At 33.7% G+C, this 16728-nt stretch overlaps 2 protein-coding genes and 1 pseudogene across 2 annotated transcripts; 1 reads left to right on the top strand and 2 right to left on the bottom strand.

The window, feature by feature from the left end:
* The first annotated feature begins 7831 nt into the window (after positions 1-7831).
* Positions 7832-8505, top strand: LOC120119808 (arabinogalactan protein 20-like). Its single transcript, XM_039139613.1, has 2 exons — positions 7832-8108; positions 8271-8505. Exons 1-2 carry the CDS (start codon positions 7892-7894, stop codon positions 8363-8365), a joined length of 312 nt encoding a protein of 103 aa, XP_038995544.1. The 5' UTR covers positions 7832-7891; the 3' UTR covers positions 8366-8505.
* A 1050-nt stretch (positions 8506-9555) lies between these two features.
* On the bottom strand, positions 9556-10642 carry LOC120119807. The gene is made up of 2 exons (XM_039139612.1): positions 10114-10642; positions 9556-10047 (listed from the first exon to the last, which is right to left on the bottom strand). The coding sequence occupies exons 1-2, from the start codon at positions 10333-10335 to the stop codon at positions 9586-9588; spliced, it is 684 nt and encodes a 227-aa protein (XP_038995543.1). The 5' UTR covers positions 10336-10642; the 3' UTR covers positions 9556-9585.
* Positions 10643-13945: 3303 nt separating this feature from the next.
* LOC120119806 lies at positions 13946-15135 on the bottom strand (annotated as a pseudogene).
* Between the last annotated feature and the right edge of the window lie 1593 nt (positions 15136-16728).

The following is a 16728-nucleotide window of genomic DNA, read 5'->3' as shown; positions in this document are numbered from 1 at the left end:
AAATTAAAGAAGCAACCTTTTGTACTGTGCTCACGAGGTACCCTCAAAAAGATCAAGTAAAAAAAGTCAACAAGCAGGCAAAATTATCAATGAAACAGAAGAAAAAAAGGTACGTATTTGGATGAACTGCACTTTGAAATTCAGTGAAAACCTTTTTTCCTGCGGAGATGAAACTCAGTTACCTGAAGAAGTTCAGTGTCGTTTTACAATAACAGTGAGACAGAGATCAGGCAAGCTGGTATCAGTCAGAACTCACAACTTTCACTTTTGTAGGAAAAACAGGGATTTGGTGAAGAAAAGTTAAGATTTTTTTTCACCAAATTCAATGCTTTTTTTCTCGTTTTCTGGAAGTGATGATCTCTGTTTATTTCTTCTGTAAATAAAATGGAAAAGGTGTTTAGTTGGAAGAAAGAGATTGAGGGCTAAAGGCAAACGAAAATTGCTTTTCTTTTGTTTGGCGGAGAGGAGAATAGAGAGGTAAGAGAAGATTTTTTGGCTCGCAATTTATAGCCTTTATTTATTTTATTTTTGTGAAAATGGGTTTTGTATGATTAAGATAGGCAAATCCATACTAAATAGGCCTTGTTACTAAGTGGAGGAAAAATAATACACCTAATCAATGCCAAAAGATTCGGGTCTGTTACAACACACCAAAGCATATAACCACTCAACCCGTGCACTAACACGACAAGCTAAAAGTACTCCATGAGATTATTGCAGATGCTAAACTTCTCCAACTCACGCAAGGAGGGAGACCATGAGGCAATCCGACACTCGACACCAGCGTTTACAAAGCAATAAAAATAGATTGGACTGCAACAATTCTTACTAACTTTACCAATCTAGCGACAACCCGACCATAACTATACCAATGAACCAACCAGCTTGTACCAGCAGAGAAGACAGACACGAAAGTTATTCAAATTTATCAATAAACCCGACCATAACTTGCACCAGCGTTTACAATCCTTATTTATAGGCTTTATTTATTCAAATTTAATTTCCATTTCTTTTTCTTTTTTCCTCAAAATATTGTTTTTTTAGTTCCGATTTTGCTCATAGTCTAAGATTTGAATTCCAGAAATACAGGCGTGTGTGAAACTGTTGGATTATGATATAGGGCTATTAACGAGTCTAATCGAGTTTGAGGATAGTTGAATTAATTTAATTTAAGAAAACTCAATCTTGAATTTGATTTTAAAATTTTACGTTTGATTTAAATTTTATATCAAAAGTCGATTCGAAAATTTGTGATCTTAATATTTTCAAGCTTAATTTGAAATCAAAAATTGAAGCTCAAACTCAAATTCAAATATAAAATTTAAATACATGAAAGTCTTATATTATATTTTTTTTAAAATAATATGTAAATATTAATATTAATAATAATTTAATTTAACAAATTAAAAGTTTACTATGTTATTTTCTTAGTTATTCATGACCTTTTTAAGTTAGGTATTAAGTAACTCTTTTCTAATCATTAAAAATTTAAGTCAAACTTAAATAATTTCATTCAATTCGAATATTATTCCAACTTTAATTAAATATAATTTGAATAACTCACACTATATCTCACAATCTACCTATCTCATTTATCGTCCTAATTATGAGATTGGAGATTAGTATGAGAATTCAATTACTTTTAGTACTGCCGTTTTAAGGTAGTTAATTACGCCGGAATGACGCGGGATCCGCTTCAATGTAAGCCAGATTCGGGCAATATTTCTCTCTCATCCCTTCAATTTTACTCTTTTTTTTCTCTCGCTCCCCTTTCTTGTTTGTGTTAATTTAGGCTAAATTATGCTTTGTATCACTCAATTTTGACCTTATTGCTGTTTTGGTCTCTCAACTTTAAAACTTTTTATTTGATCACTTAACTTTGAAGATTGAATTCTTTTTTATCACTTTACTCTATAATAACAAGATGATATAGCATATTTTATTAATATTTGAGGTACATGGACACCAACCAATATTTTATTCATATTATTTTTATACTTTTTCTGTAAATTAAACTTTTCATCGATCATCTCTTTTTACCACATATCATTATCGTTTTCATCTTATAGCATACCATTTGGATCCAACCTTTAATCAAACACACCTACGTTTGAACCAATACCTACTACCTTCTACCTGAGCCACTATCATCTTCACCATTTGTATCTTCCTTAACATCATCTTTAGCTAATATCTTTTGACAACCTGACTCGAAAAAAGAAAAAAAAAACCATCCAAAGAAACAAGAGAAAAAAGAAAGAAAATAATAATCATAAGTAAAAAAAATCAAAAATGAAAAAGAAATACAAAAAAAAAGACTCACCTTCTCTTTGATGAACCTTTTATGGTTAAAATTTTCATTTGAATATCTCAACGTTAGAGAGATACCTATAGAAAGGAGAAATAAAATATCTTCATTCAGGCTCCATACAATAATGTTGGTGGAGATTAAATAATAAGAAACCGAATCATTTAATGTTATATTCATTGAGTTTATGGTGTTTTCGATTAAACATATATTGAATTCACGTTCAAAAAGACGAAACAAGTTTGATGATAAATTTTGGGACTCATCAATAATCAAATGATAGATGATGCAGTGGGCAAATCTAAGTTTGTTTGAACAAACTTAGTATAAGTTACTTTTATAGAAATTCAAAATACATTTTAGTGTAAATTTATTTTTTATAGAATCAAATGTAAACTATCATTTCACACAATTTCAACAGTTGAATGTCCAAAATAGAAAAATACAACAAACAGATCTGCTAAAAACTTAATCATAATATATATTTTTTCCTTTATTTAATTTTGTGTTTTATTCTTTTTAGAGCCGTTTGAAAAATAATAATAATCTTGATTTCATATTTGAATTTTAAAAATAATAATCAAATGGATCCGTCATTAGATGCGACCATCTGCCAAAATGGTTGCGGTCCCCTGTACTCCAAAATTCATGTGGCATAGAAAATGTTCTGTTATTTTCCTCACATAGATAGTTTAAAATTGCTTAAAAATATATATTTTTTTAAAATATTTTAAGACGTAAGATATTATTTATTTAAAAAATTTAATTTATTGATAATATAAATACATTATTATATATATATGTAATTATTTAAATTTAAATATTTAAAAAATAATATTTTATTATTATTGATGTAGACATTAAATTTCGTCCGAATTATCATTTGGTCTTGTTTGTTAATAATATTATATATATTGTTACTTGATTTGGTATTGTTTGTTAATAATATTATATATATTGTTACTTGATTAGTTACTTGATTAGTATTAATTAATGTGTTGTTTTATTATTATCATTTTATTTTGCATCATTATACATGTCATAATTTATCTATATAAAATCATAATTATTTTTAGTTGATGTCAGCTGTGTGGTACGTTATTATCAGTCATTTTCTAGTCCCCCCACTGCTCCATATATTTTAGGTCTCTAATTTTCTAAAATAAAATCATAATTATTTTTAAATTTAATTTATCTATATAAAAATGGTTATGACAATAGAGATCACCCAAAAGATTCGAATATATGATTGAATCTGAAAACCTTGGGTTAAATTTGCTTAAAGGGGAAACAAAGGCGGCTCCTTGAGTAGAGCTGTACTGTTTTGCCGGCTAAAAGAGACATAAATGATTGGCAGTCGAAAGAAGCATTTGTGAAGCCAGATTTTAGTAATATAATAGAGACCAAAAATGTATGGAGCAGTTGGGATTAGAAAATGAGTGATGACAACGTACCACACAGCTGACACCAACTAAAACCCCGATGATTCCCAGAGATATTGTTCCGACCATACTGAAAGGCAAACTAATGAAAAGACGCAAAAGTAGTAAATCCGGATTATCTACATTCACTTCCCCTCCCTTCCAATGACTCCACTATCACACATATTTCATACCTCAATTCTTAACCATAAAGTATACTATCAATCACAGTTTTTAATTATTACTTATTACATTTAAAAAAAACCTGATTACTATGAACAAGTGGTCCAGGAAACGTTTTTTTAAACTTTTTTACTCTACTTGACTCAATCTAATGTTCAAACCTACCTAAAAATATCAATACATTATTGAAAGATTTCTTGGAATGCTTTTAATTACTTCATCTGGCGGGAAAGGAATCAACGTATTTTCCAGGGTCGGCAAAGATCGATCGACATTTTGCTTAATGACGTTATTGAAACTGTTAACATTAGACTTAGGGGCAAAGCTATTAATAGACTTGATAGTACTAATCAATTGCTTTGTAATGCTTGGGTATCTACTAACCAATCTTTGGTTCTTTTGTAATAGGTTGCTTTGTCTCTTTTGTTAGTTGATTTGTTGTAGCATAACATTGTTATTTTGGATAATAAATTCTGATTATCCAACAACAAAAAAATCAATACCATAGCGTTTGAAGTATCAAAACTAAATGTTAGAGATTGATTTGTTGCAGCATAACATTGTTATTTTGGGACATATTATTAAATATTCGTCAAAACAAATTATGAATGGAGTATATGATTGTTAAGATCACTAGATTTTGTCCATCACTTAGAGAATGTTATAGATTTCATAAGTTGAAAAATATTATTATCCGAAATCTATTCTCGTTCTCGGTCGAAAACTCATTTCCCAAAAATAATAATGGAAGTTGTAGTTCTCTAATGACATATGATAATAAAAATGAAAGAAAAGTGATCGATAATAAAAAATATAGAATTGTTAGGAAGTTAAAATAAAAGAAAAGAAAAATCGTATTACATGTTATAGTTTATTAGACAACAATATTTGTATCAAATATTAATAGATAAACTTTAAAATGATAACGAAATGAATTATTAAACACTTATTTTAACAAAAAAAAATAAACATCTAAAGTAAAAAAAATAGTATAATTTAAATAAATATTTTTCTATTAAACCTATAATTATCGTGAATTGTTTTAAAAGAATCCCACTACAACAAGAATTGGTCCCTAATCTTTCATTTTCTCGAATGGGGTTTTTTTTTTTTATTTATGAAAATCTCGAATGGGAATTTGAAAAGCAAGAATGGGGAGTACATTAATGGTCCCCTAATCGAATACTATATCCATCCCACCACAACAACGTGATAAATGTTTACATTTGCTTCTTGATTGCCTTCGATCAAAGAGACTGTCTACCGCAAAGTTCTTGGAGATATTTTGACGTCCTGCGCAACTTCATCGTTAAACTAAAATTAATGTCCCCAAAGCTCAACTGCTTTGAACTAATTAAAACAAACCCACGTCTAAAAATGTTTCAAAATCCAATGAGTATTAATTAAACATGCTTAATATATTATTTTAAAATAACGTATGATGTAGTGAGTATCTACCTGAGTCTTTCAGCTTTACGTGGAAAGCAAAGCAAGTTGCGGCTAAGTGAAAGCAGGTGGGAGTTGAGAGGGACATGTATTCTGAAACAACAAAACTTTTAAGACAGGGAGGATGCATGTACCCAATTTGCCTATCAAATTTGGAATTCAAATCACTTGCTGAGACTGGGTCTAATATGAATAAAACTAGTTCTTGTTTTAGCATTATTTGTGATTAAGCAGATAATGGTGGATTAACGATTGTCTTTATTAATTTAATTACAAGCCTGTCAAATCTTTGGGTGTGAACTGTGAAATGAAGAATCTGGGTACATGTTTGGCTTTGGACGATGAATTTACAACTAACCTAGATGATATGTAAAATTCCATTTAAGAAAATGAAAAAGAAACCTTAAAGATTCATGTTCCGAGAATCCAAGTTTTTTCAACACTGTAGTCCTCAAAAAGCTGTCATTCTTCGTTTGTTTACCTGCAAGTAATGCTTAACAGAATAATTTACCTCTCGATAACTAAAATCAGGGACGGAAGACTATATATATACACACCTATATGCCTATATGTATAAGGGGTGGTTGTGATGCAACAAATGAAGCTAAAGACCCCAAAGTTTTAATGCTTTAATTTAGCAACAGCTCGGACTTCTTTTACTGGACAAATATAAGTGATTGATGGGTTAAAACAATTATACTATTAATCATTGGGATTTGGGAAGAAATGATAACTAATTGTCCCTAAAGTCACCTAAACATATAAGCACAAATTCATTATGATTGATTTTTATTTTTCTATACTTCATCTTCAGATAGAATAGAAGAAAAAGAGAAGTTAATGATGCAATTCAATTCTGCAAAAACAATTGAAAAGATCTAAACTCCCGAAAAGATGGTCTTCAAGCTGAACAAATCATACAAAAGCCAAAAAACCTGCATGTAATGTAATGGATCATTAAGAATCAACGAAACTGTGTCGTCAATGTCAAGATGACCGAGTTGGTCTAAGGCGCCAGTTTCGGGTCCAAATCCCATTCTTGACAAAAAAAAATTACCTATTGTGGTCGTATTTCAGGGGAAGTGGATTCTGTTCATTTCTTTTTTATTGAAATTTAAAGTTGAAATACTTAATAAACGTGATGAAAGACTATTAAAAATACATTTTATTAAATTATGCTGGTAGAATTTTATAAATATATGAGAAGTTTCTCTTTATCACTTTTATTTAGATTTAAGAAATTAATATAATTGAATAGTAATGTTAAATCTTGATGTTGACCGATGACGAGAAATCTATGGATAAGTAGTTTATATGCAAGTAAGGCCTGACCCACGTTATATGGGGCAATACACCCCAACTTTGATGGTCTAATTACCATTTAAGTCATTGGCAAATTTAAAATTTATTATAATTAAAATTTTGTTCCTCTTAAAATTTTTCGGAATAATTATTGTCTAAGACATTGATAATTCAAAATTAATAGAATTAAGCATTGACATCGGGTATAATTACATTTTAAAACTTTTGAGTTTTAAAATTAGTGAAATTAAATTTATTATTTTTAAATCTCTTAATTTTTATGATAAATTATGCATTTAGTACTTAAACTACAAATTTTGATCCGTTTTAGTACCTAAACTTTCAATTTTTCAAAACCATACATAAAGTTCAGTTTTTGTTTTATTTTAGTACCTAACCATTAAAAAACTTATTTTTTTTTATTTCATTCTAGTATCTCTGTTCAAAATTTAACGTTAATTTTGAAAATATTGAAAGTTTAGGTACTAAACGGGTTAAGTTTATAATGACGGGATACTAAAAGGAAATGAAAATTAAATGTTAACTATGATTTTGAAAAAAAATTAAAAGTTTAATTACTAAAACATACAAAAATTGATAGTTTAGATACTAAATTTATGATTTATCTTAATTTTATGATTTATTTATTTTTTTAAACTACAGTTATTTTAAAGTTAAAAAATTTATACCAACAACCAGTTAGTCTAGTGGGATGAGACATTAGGTCCCTTAAGCAAGGTCAAGGGTTCGAATCATGGCGTTTGCAAATGGAGCAAACTGGGTTTGGAGAGTCACCCTCGCCTCTACAGTACCCGATCTAGATTAGTCGATCAATAGATCGGATACAGTTTGATTAATTCAAAAAAAAAAGATATATAATTTATATATCCACTTCATAATTTAATCTTTCTCGGTCTCCGATAACAAACAATATTAAAAATAATATCACATATAATATCAACTTTTAAAATGAACATAGCGTAGATAAATGAAAAAGAGTGACTAATATGAACAACATAATATGTTCAAAAAACTATAAAAAGATCTGTCTCAACAAGAATATTAAAAAAAAAAAACTCAACATATCACGTGACCTAGCAATCAACAATTCAATATTTAACCTAATAAAGATAATCATCAATCTGACCCACTCTCCCAAATCATCCGCAATTTGTAATGTTCACAGTTCCATTTATTATAGAATCTGTATTGCCCTCACGCTTCCCTTTTAATGCAAACTTCTCCCTTCCCCTTCATTTGCTTTCAGCTTTACATTGGTAATAGTTTTACAGAGAGAGATCTGTTCAGAATTTGTTGGTGCAAAAGCAAAAACAAAATGACAACCATCTCGTCCCCTACTTTCATGGGTGGAGCGCTTGTTTTTGCTATTATGGCTCCCTATGTTGGGGCTCAGTCTGCATCCCCAGCACCTTCTCGCACTAGTGATGGTAATTTCCTTTTCTTTGCTTCCTTTCTGTATTGATCTCAAGAAAATAAAAAGTTACCATTTTAGGTAATAACTGAATATGTCTTCCCCATTGTTCTATTCTTATGGAGGCATTGTCAAAAGCTTTTGTCTTGGATTTTTTTCCAAGTCATTTTTCGCGCAGGAACTTCAATTGAACGAGGGATTGCTTACGTGCTGATGCTGCTGGCACTTGTGCTCACATACCTCATCCACCCATTAGACGCAACCTTCTTTTAGATCATTCTTTACAGCAATTGAGAGATTCGTTTAAGGTCAGGGTTGTAAAACAAATTGGCAAGTTGATAAATCTATTGTGTATTTCTGGGTGATTTGCAACACTGGATATATATTTCTGGGACCTGGAATTATTGTCGAAATATTGCCTCTTTTGAGTCGTGTTTAGCACAGATATCCAGTATACTTGGAACAATCACATCAACACTAGCTGCCATGAATCTTTGTCTTCCATTCATGATCTGTGTCTGCAATGTGAAGCGTAGTGCTTCGGAAACTTGATAAAAGGAACAAAAACAATCCCCACTAGTCACAGTTTAGAAGAATAAAGTAGAGTGAATATTCTTCCATTAGGAGACATTCTTTGTATTGAACTTTTGTTAGTCACACTACAAGATATGCTACTAGGCGGTAGGCACTTCGCAGCGACTTCAACAAAGCAAGATTTTACATCATTTGCTCGCCCTCTAACAGTCTCATACTACTTATTGTTCAGAATATATTCTTTAACAACGAGTTGAATATCTATTGCTGCTTTGCTAGAAAGTGGAAAACTCTATCTGCCGTGCGGGTTACAATATCTGGGGTGACAGATAGCAGCCGTTGCAGTGTTTTCTGGCTTCTGCCACAAAACCAGCAGAGAAATTTGCCCCAATGACACTAACTGCACCAGCTTCATCACCTATATAAACAAGCAATATTCCCCTGACCTGAAAAGGGCAAAAGAAACTGGCATTAATTTGAATGTATTAACGGGCATCAAACGTATCCGAACACGAATCATCACAAAACTTAAAGAATAAGGAAATGGAATCTCACTGTCCAAATTGTTGTCCGACGACAATTCATAATAACTCTCGGTTTAATCAAACTAATGAGGATTAAAATAACTTTTGGTATGTACTAGAGTTCCTACCTGCAAAAGGGTCCTTGCCAGTTCAACAGAATAACAAGTTGCAGAAGGTAAAAGGCGTGCAATTATGCCTGTAACTAATTTGACTTATGGGGTCGGTTTGGAGCATTATTACTTGTAAATCATTCCATTTAATTGCTAAAAGATGTTGTGACTAATTAACTAGGCATGTGGATGCCAACCTATTTCACAACAAAATAGCATATAAAAACAGGGGAAGGAACTCAAGCATGTTCTGTAAGGAATCAAAAAAATTCTGAAGGAATCGAGCTTTAAGTTCATATTATTTTAATGATGAGTGATGTGGTAATCATCCTCTGCCACAGGAAACATCCAGAGGCATATTTGAGATAGTTAATATACTATCTAATTTTTCTTTCGAATACATTGCTGAAACAATCAATTTCCTTCGTGAATTTCTACGAGATTGTTGCTTGGAGTGATAAAATTGAATGGTGTATGAAAGACTAGCTGAAACAAGAACCAATTTCACTGCAATCCCAACAACATTTTGCCACTTCCAGGGGTTGAATATAACTCTAAGCCAGCAAAAGAGAAAACCAGAAAGCCCTCTCCTCGTGCTTCGACCTTCATTTTTCTTCACAGTTCCTTCCACATCGCTTTCAATTGGAGCAAAACAAGCGTTCAACTCTTTCACCACATCCAGGGGTCTTCCTTCGTATTGTGTTACTTGCTTTGCAAGAAAAAATCTGCTTTGCTCCAATCGACAGAGCAGCGAATGCTTATCTCTCAGCTGCCAAGCCTGCAGTTTCTGCACGTAGATATGAACATAAATATGATGGGAAGAATAAAAGAGAAAGAGAGGAAGTAAAGAAACCTTGAAATGCAGAAGGGTGTTCTCAACATCTTTCAATGAATCTCTGATGGCAATCAACCTCTTCCTTTCCTCAAATGGGGTCTGCCCAATATCACAAAAGCGACCCTGGTCTGAACAATGCCTGCAGAAGCTGATACTCTTGTCGATTTCATTGTTCAGCCTGTCGTGCAAATCCCACGCCCTCACGATGAGAGTCTGCAGTTTCTCGTGGTTCAGCTCCATTAGTGGAAGAAGAAAACACAGCCCCCATCATTCAGAACACTCCTGTTCCTCTAACTTTTTAAAGTCCCGTCATTTGCACTTTATTCTGTCAGTTTTGTTTCTTTTTTTTTTTTTTCTCTTTGGCTGTGGTGGAAGAAAAAGGAACCTTGAGGAAGAATTAGGAATGGAAGGTCGGCCTCTACTTTTTAATGGTGTTTTCGCTATCAGGTACTCGGACAAAATCATTGTGGACTCTTTCACTTTGTGTTTGTGTGGGTATGTTTGCTTTAAAGGCAAGTTTTGTTTTGGTTGGAAATGGAACTCACAAGCTTTGTTGTTCCGTACCCCACAGTTCTCATCAGATGCGATCATGTAGATGTGGCCTTGCACTGCTAGCATACATACATTTCCATGGATATGGTCAAGTGGTCATGTCAGATTCCCCATGTACCATGCCATTATCTCCCATCATACACTATGGTAAACATGTTCTGGTTAGGAACTTATGGGGCGTAGTACAGTATTCCTCCAAATTAATCAATAATTAATTAGACTAGAAAAACAGGAGCAGTCTGGTTTGGTGGTTCATTCAGTTAGGGCATAATGATGATGGGCAGGGGTTCGTTGGGCTTCTAATGCTTAAACGTGGTTGGCAGAAGCCAGAAAGCCATCTCATTCTTTAACGAAGCCGAACAAGCTATATTCACCACAATTTCTTTCTTTTTCTTTATTATTCTTTACGTTATTGCCTTTTAGCTGTCTACAAGGGAGAAAATCAAAGGCAATATGGGATTATTTATATATGGTCATCATTTGATGGACAGTGGTTTGGCACTTTCCTCAATCCGAAAGGCCAATAAAAGGAATTGCAATCAGCGAGGAGGCAGCCGCCTCACTCTTCAACTTACCCAAGCACACACATCCACTCCGATTCACCCGTCTGCTTACCATTTCCATTACAAATTACAATTGGACTTCCAATTAAAATTATTCATATACTAACATTTTTCATCAATTTTATATAATTTTAATTGATTTAATAATAATTTAATCTTTAAAATTTATATCTATTATCAATTTAATTTTAGTTTTAAAATAATTTATAAATTATGTATAACTTTTTAAATATCAAAATCAACTCAAGTAAAGGATATTAAATTTATTTCTAAATGGATCTACGATATTTTTATCATAAAATGTAATATTAAAATTTCCTAATAGCTATAAAAATTTAGTTGATATAGTAGGATGAGACACTAAATTTCTTAAGTAATATTAGGAGTTCAAATTTGATGCTTACGAATGGAGCAAACTAAAATAAGAGAACGTTCTTATATTGAACCTTTGTAGTATTCAACTTGAATTAATTAATTAATTAATACCGATAATTATACTAAAAAAATTAATAACTATTTAAAACCAATCAATGAGAAAATAAAGTTAGGAGTCGCAAGATGACCACCCACATATACCCTAATCTCACACGACTCTTAATATTTTACTAATGGAGCTGGTAATGATAGGTGAAACGGGCCCTACTTGTTGGAATTCACATAAAAAAAAACAATCAACATGGTAAGTGGCTGGGATTTTACGTTGGCTCCACTTCACACGGTATCGGGGTGGATTTGCTTGCTGCTCGGCTCACTGCTGTTTTTCCATGACACAACAGAGACTTGTGGGCCAACCTATTTTTCTGATAAGACTTATAATAAAAAAAACCCTAAGTTGTCGGCTCGGCCTAAGAAATTAAGGAAGACTCAAAGCCCAGTAAGCAGGAGACGGAAAGGGTGGATACCGCGTGCCATTCATGTGATCAAGAGAGTCAAAAAGGGGCATCTTTTCCATACCAACTTAATAACTACATAATGAATTGGTAAGTTTTGATTGGTTGTTTCCTCTACTTTTCAATTTATTATTTTAAAAGATTGTATGTTTCCATCATTCCATCTTTTCCAAATGGTCGTTTTCTTTATGTATATACGTTTAAAGGAAGACCATTCTCATCGTTAATCAAGAATTTTCAATACACATTTCTTCCGTCTTTGTTTCAATTTTCATCAATAAAACGCACAAGAATTACAACTTTCCCTTGCATGCATGCATGGACTCTTCACCGTACAACAGTTTGTAGTGAAAAAGAATATTATTTCTCCAAATGTTTCAAGTTCAAGTGATTTTGTCTGAAAAATAGGTGCGTTATTAATGATTATAAAAAATTATAAACGGATATTATTTATTATTACCCCATCTATTCTATTTTCTTCTCTTAAGTTCGGTTTAGTTTAGTTATTACCGGGGTTTGTGCTACATGGGGAGACATTGTCAGAGGTAGGACAAGTGAAGCCGACAAATGAAATCTTTGTTAAAGGCTAACATTTTTTTACCCCTAGTTATTTCCTTGATCTCCAATCCTTGACCAATATGAAATCTTGGTGTCCCGTATCCACCATTTACGGGGACCACTACCTCAAAGTCAAACCAACCTTTGCATTTGTTGTCGTTGTTTCCATATAAATCAGACGTAAAAAGAAGAAATGAACATCAGTATTCACAGGGAGAGTCAACTATTGGGCTACCAGAACCCCTAGAGGCACAGCATGCAACTGGATCTGCTTCAGATCATCATAAATTAGCCCTGGTTTTGAACTCACTTTCCTGTTATCTTTCTACATTATTTATATTATAATACCCTAAAAGCCTGCAACCCACAAACCTCCTTTTGACTGGAAAAAAAAAAAGAAAGAGATACTTGTCGGTGCCGGGGATTCAAGCACGCCCTGAAAGGTGAACTATCGGACCTATTGTTGTAGGTAACCCCGTATGGCTCTTGAGGATAACCCTTTCCGAAACATGGTTTTCAGTATTAATTTTATTATTATTATTGCACTTTTATTTCCTTGGGGGGGGGGGGAAAGGGCAATCTCTGTGGGGTCGACGTGTCATTTATTTACTTTTCAAAGGATTTCAAAATCAACCTTTGTCAAATGGATGGAATAGGGTCCTTTAAACGAGAGTCCGATGGGGGCATCTCGCAGGGCCTTGTCTCGTTTCTCAATCCCAGAAATGTGCTTGTCAAAACACATATACACAGTTTGAAGCCAAGTGAAAAATAGTTCACCAAAACAATGAAATGCCTCTTAAGGTAATTCTATCTAAATAATATACTTTCCCTTTTTTTATTAAAATAGTAATTAAAAAAACAAAATATTTTTTCATTAAAATAGTAATTAAATTCGCCTCAGCTTAATCAGGAATAATAACAGAAGGTGAAATTAGAGTAAAGAAATACAGTTACACGATTTCTATGGACATAAAGCGCTAAAATTTATAACAGTGTAGTGGCTTGCTTTAAGGTGTTTGACGTAAGGAACAAGTGGCACGGAATTGGAATGCCATGCTTAAAAAGAATGGCTCAAATGGCTAACAAGTGTCCAAGGTGGCCCAACTTTAGCTTAACTTGTCAGCCTTACGAGTCCCCCGCCAATTCAGATTTAACATGTAAAAACCAAAAATTAATCAAATATCTCACACAGACAAGAAAAATCATCTAAAGCAAAGGATTTCAATAACCAAATAAAACAATAGAATTTACATTTTACTTGGCATTTCTTTACATTCTGTAGTAGTAGAGAAACACACTAAAAGATACGAGAAAAACCGGAAAGTGTATCCAAAATTCCACTCGGAATTTACCATCAATATCACATAAAATTACGCTCGGCAAAAGTATTTAGCAGGGCAGCAACTTCAGTCCAGGGAAGTGTTTCCAGGCAAAACTAGTCTGATCTAATAGTAATTATCGACATCCCAAGAACAAGAGCCGAAATCGACATCTAATTTAACAGAAATATCGGAATTATCCTCCTGTCCCAATTTACTGTCTTCTGGTAACCTCATTTCATCGAAAAATATTGGTGCAGGGATATCAGAATCAAAGCAATCATATAAAACCCCTGGATCTGTTACAAGATAATCATCAGAAAGTTGGCTCCATCCAGTTCCTATTATCTCTGAAGACTCATCTCTCGACTCGGATTCTGTTTGAAGTTCAGCTTCTTCATTGGACTGGAATCTGAGAACAGAAGTAGGTGAACAGAGAGATTGTGATTCTTGGCTGGAATCATACTCGGAAATCATTTCAAGATCAAAGTTTGTAAGAGCGCCAGGACCTTTGAATCGAATCGCTGCCCTGTCATAGGCCAAGGCAGCTTGTTCAGCGGTGTCAAAAGTCCCGAGCCAGACCCTGCTCCGACTCGTTGGGTCTCTGATCTCAGCCGCCCATCTTCCCCATGGCCTTTGTCGGACACCGCGGTACTTCACACCGCTAGATAAACATTGCTGTTGTTGTCGTTGTGGCTGCTGCTTCTTTGATCTGCTATTTTTTTGCTCCTTCGATTGCTTGGTGGAACTGAATGTAGAACAATCTTGGAACCTGATTTCACTCACATGCCTTTTCACTTTCTTTCGTCTCCCATTTCGCTTTCGTTGCTGGAAGAATCCGTGGCGTCGCCGTCGGTGACGTATATCCGAACAACTTTAGGGGCTTTGGGTTTGGACACCATGGCAAACCGCTTTCTCGATGGCTTCAGTAGCTTGTTCACAAACTCCCTGGATTCAATTCAAATACTTAACATGAAAGATGGGATTTGAATCTGTAAAAGAAAAACTGAAACTTTTTTGGAGAACGAAATTAAAGGGCGAGATACTAGAAGAAGAACAGGGGAGTTCAGTTGCAAGGAAGAGTCAAACTACCAAGAATCGCTGTTTTATAGGAGTATCTTGAATAAAAACTACCTTAATTAGTTTATTATTTCTCTCTCTTTCTTTAATTTTAAAAAATAAGAAAATCTTAATTGCTTGTTAAATGTGTTCAAAATTATATAATCATTAAGATAATTAATGGTTTGGTTTGAAGGCATAAGCGATGGTTACAAAACCGGAGAGTCCGGTGACTCGCTGCGTATCTTTGTGGGTGACACGTGTCCTAAACTTCCCCTCTCCTCCTTTGCTGCTTGGTCCCCAAGTAACAAAAGCCTCACACGCTCTGCTGGCCATTGTGTACTACACGCTTCGAATGCATTGGATACTAGCCCCAATAAATGATGTTTGATTGGCTGCTCGAGTATCACAATTTTAACTCTTAAAATGTGTGTTTCTCAATTAGTGCTACACTCTTCATTTTAACTCTATAATTTCATGTTTCATGGTATGCATGTCAGCTTAATTCTCGAATTGTGTAATGTATGGTTTTAAGTTTTATTCATCTATTTAGGATCTATACAGTTGTGTTGTTTCCAAAAATCCATAGACTATTTGTGGTAGAAAATCTACAAATTTACTTGTATTATTTCTAGGAATGTGATGGGGGTTAGTATAGAAACGATAGCGTTGATTGGAAAATCATAGTTACCACTCACGGTTCAAAGAGTGGTTATTTATAACAGACAAGCTAATTAGAGAAGCTGAGAGCAAACAGAAACCCTGACAACTTTGTAACTAACCCTTAACCAACTCATGCAAAACGTAAGGTATTACAACTGTTTACAATATTCATCAGCAGTAAACCAAGACTATAACATTCCCTCTACACCTGAAACCTTTGATCTTCAGCATTCTCCTCACTTCCCGACTCCGAAAAATGAACATCCTTGCACTTTAGCTGAGTGAGTATTAACTTCTCCAGGTGTCATGGAGTCATCCATTCCAAAGTCAACCAAACCATCATAACACATTTTACTAGTTGTAATGGGTAAACCACTTAAGTAGAACCAAGGCCTATCTCTGCACCCCTATCAAGCTTATGTTCATCGCATGACACTACTGCTGAAGAAAAGGAAACAACAATAGGTAGCTCACCACTCGAGACACTACTTACACCGTGACTTTTGCTGTCAGTTTTGCAGACTTAATAGGGAAACATCTTTTCATAAAAAACCATGTGCCTAGAAATAAAACCTCGTCCATTATCATCCAAGCACTTATACCCCATGTGTGAGGAACTATAGTAAAAGAACACACACCGTTTAGACTTGAACTTCAACTTGTGTTGATTGAAAGGTCTTAGACGAGGAAAGCAAGCGCAACCAAACACCTTCAACATTAAGTAATCTGGAACTCGTTAGTGAAGAATCTCAAAATGGGACTTACCACTCAATACTTCAGTTGGGAGCCTATTTATTAAATATACTACTGAGACGAAATCATGACTCCAAAATTTCAAGGGCAAAGAGGCTTCAGCTAGTAAAGCTAGACCCATTTCAACAACGTGTCTGTGTTTACGCTTGACTTTCCCATTCTGCTCAGAGGTGCTTGGACAAGAAACTCTATGTTGAACTCCATTGGCAAGGAACCATCCCCTAAGCGGTTGGTAATCTCCATCATCATCACTCTGGAGCATTTTAATCTTATACC

The sequence above is a fragment of the Hibiscus syriacus genome, unplaced genomic scaffold, assembly GCF_006381635.1.
Source record: "Hibiscus syriacus cultivar Baekdansim isolate YM2019G1 unplaced genomic scaffold, ASM638163v2 tig00110332_pilon, whole genome shotgun sequence".
In the NCBI taxonomy this organism is placed as follows: Eukaryota; Viridiplantae; Streptophyta; class Magnoliopsida; order Malvales; family Malvaceae; genus Hibiscus; species Hibiscus syriacus.
Note: the sequence above shows the minus strand (reverse complement) of the source record. Positions and strands in the feature narration are given on the sequence as shown.

What these genes read in the sequence shown, in the direction of transcription:
- LOC120119808 (XM_039139613.1), top strand. Translation starts at nt 7,892, where the DNA reads ATGCAAACTTCTCCCTTCCCCTTCATTTGCTTTCAGCTTTACATTGGT. An exon ending in ACCTTCTCGCACTAGTGATG is followed by an intron (nt 8,109 to 8,270) that starts GTAATTTCCTTT and finishes TTTTTCGCGCAG; the next exon opens with GAACTTCAATTGAACGAGGG.
- LOC120119807 (XM_039139612.1), bottom strand. Translation starts at nt 10,335, where the DNA reads ATGGAGCTGAACCACGAGAAACTGCAGACTCTCATCGTGAGGGCGTGG. An exon ending in ACACCCTTCTGCATTTCAAG is followed by an intron (nt 10,048 to 10,113) that starts GTTTCTTTACTT and finishes ATCTACGTGCAG; the next exon opens with AAACTGCAGGCTTGGCAGCT.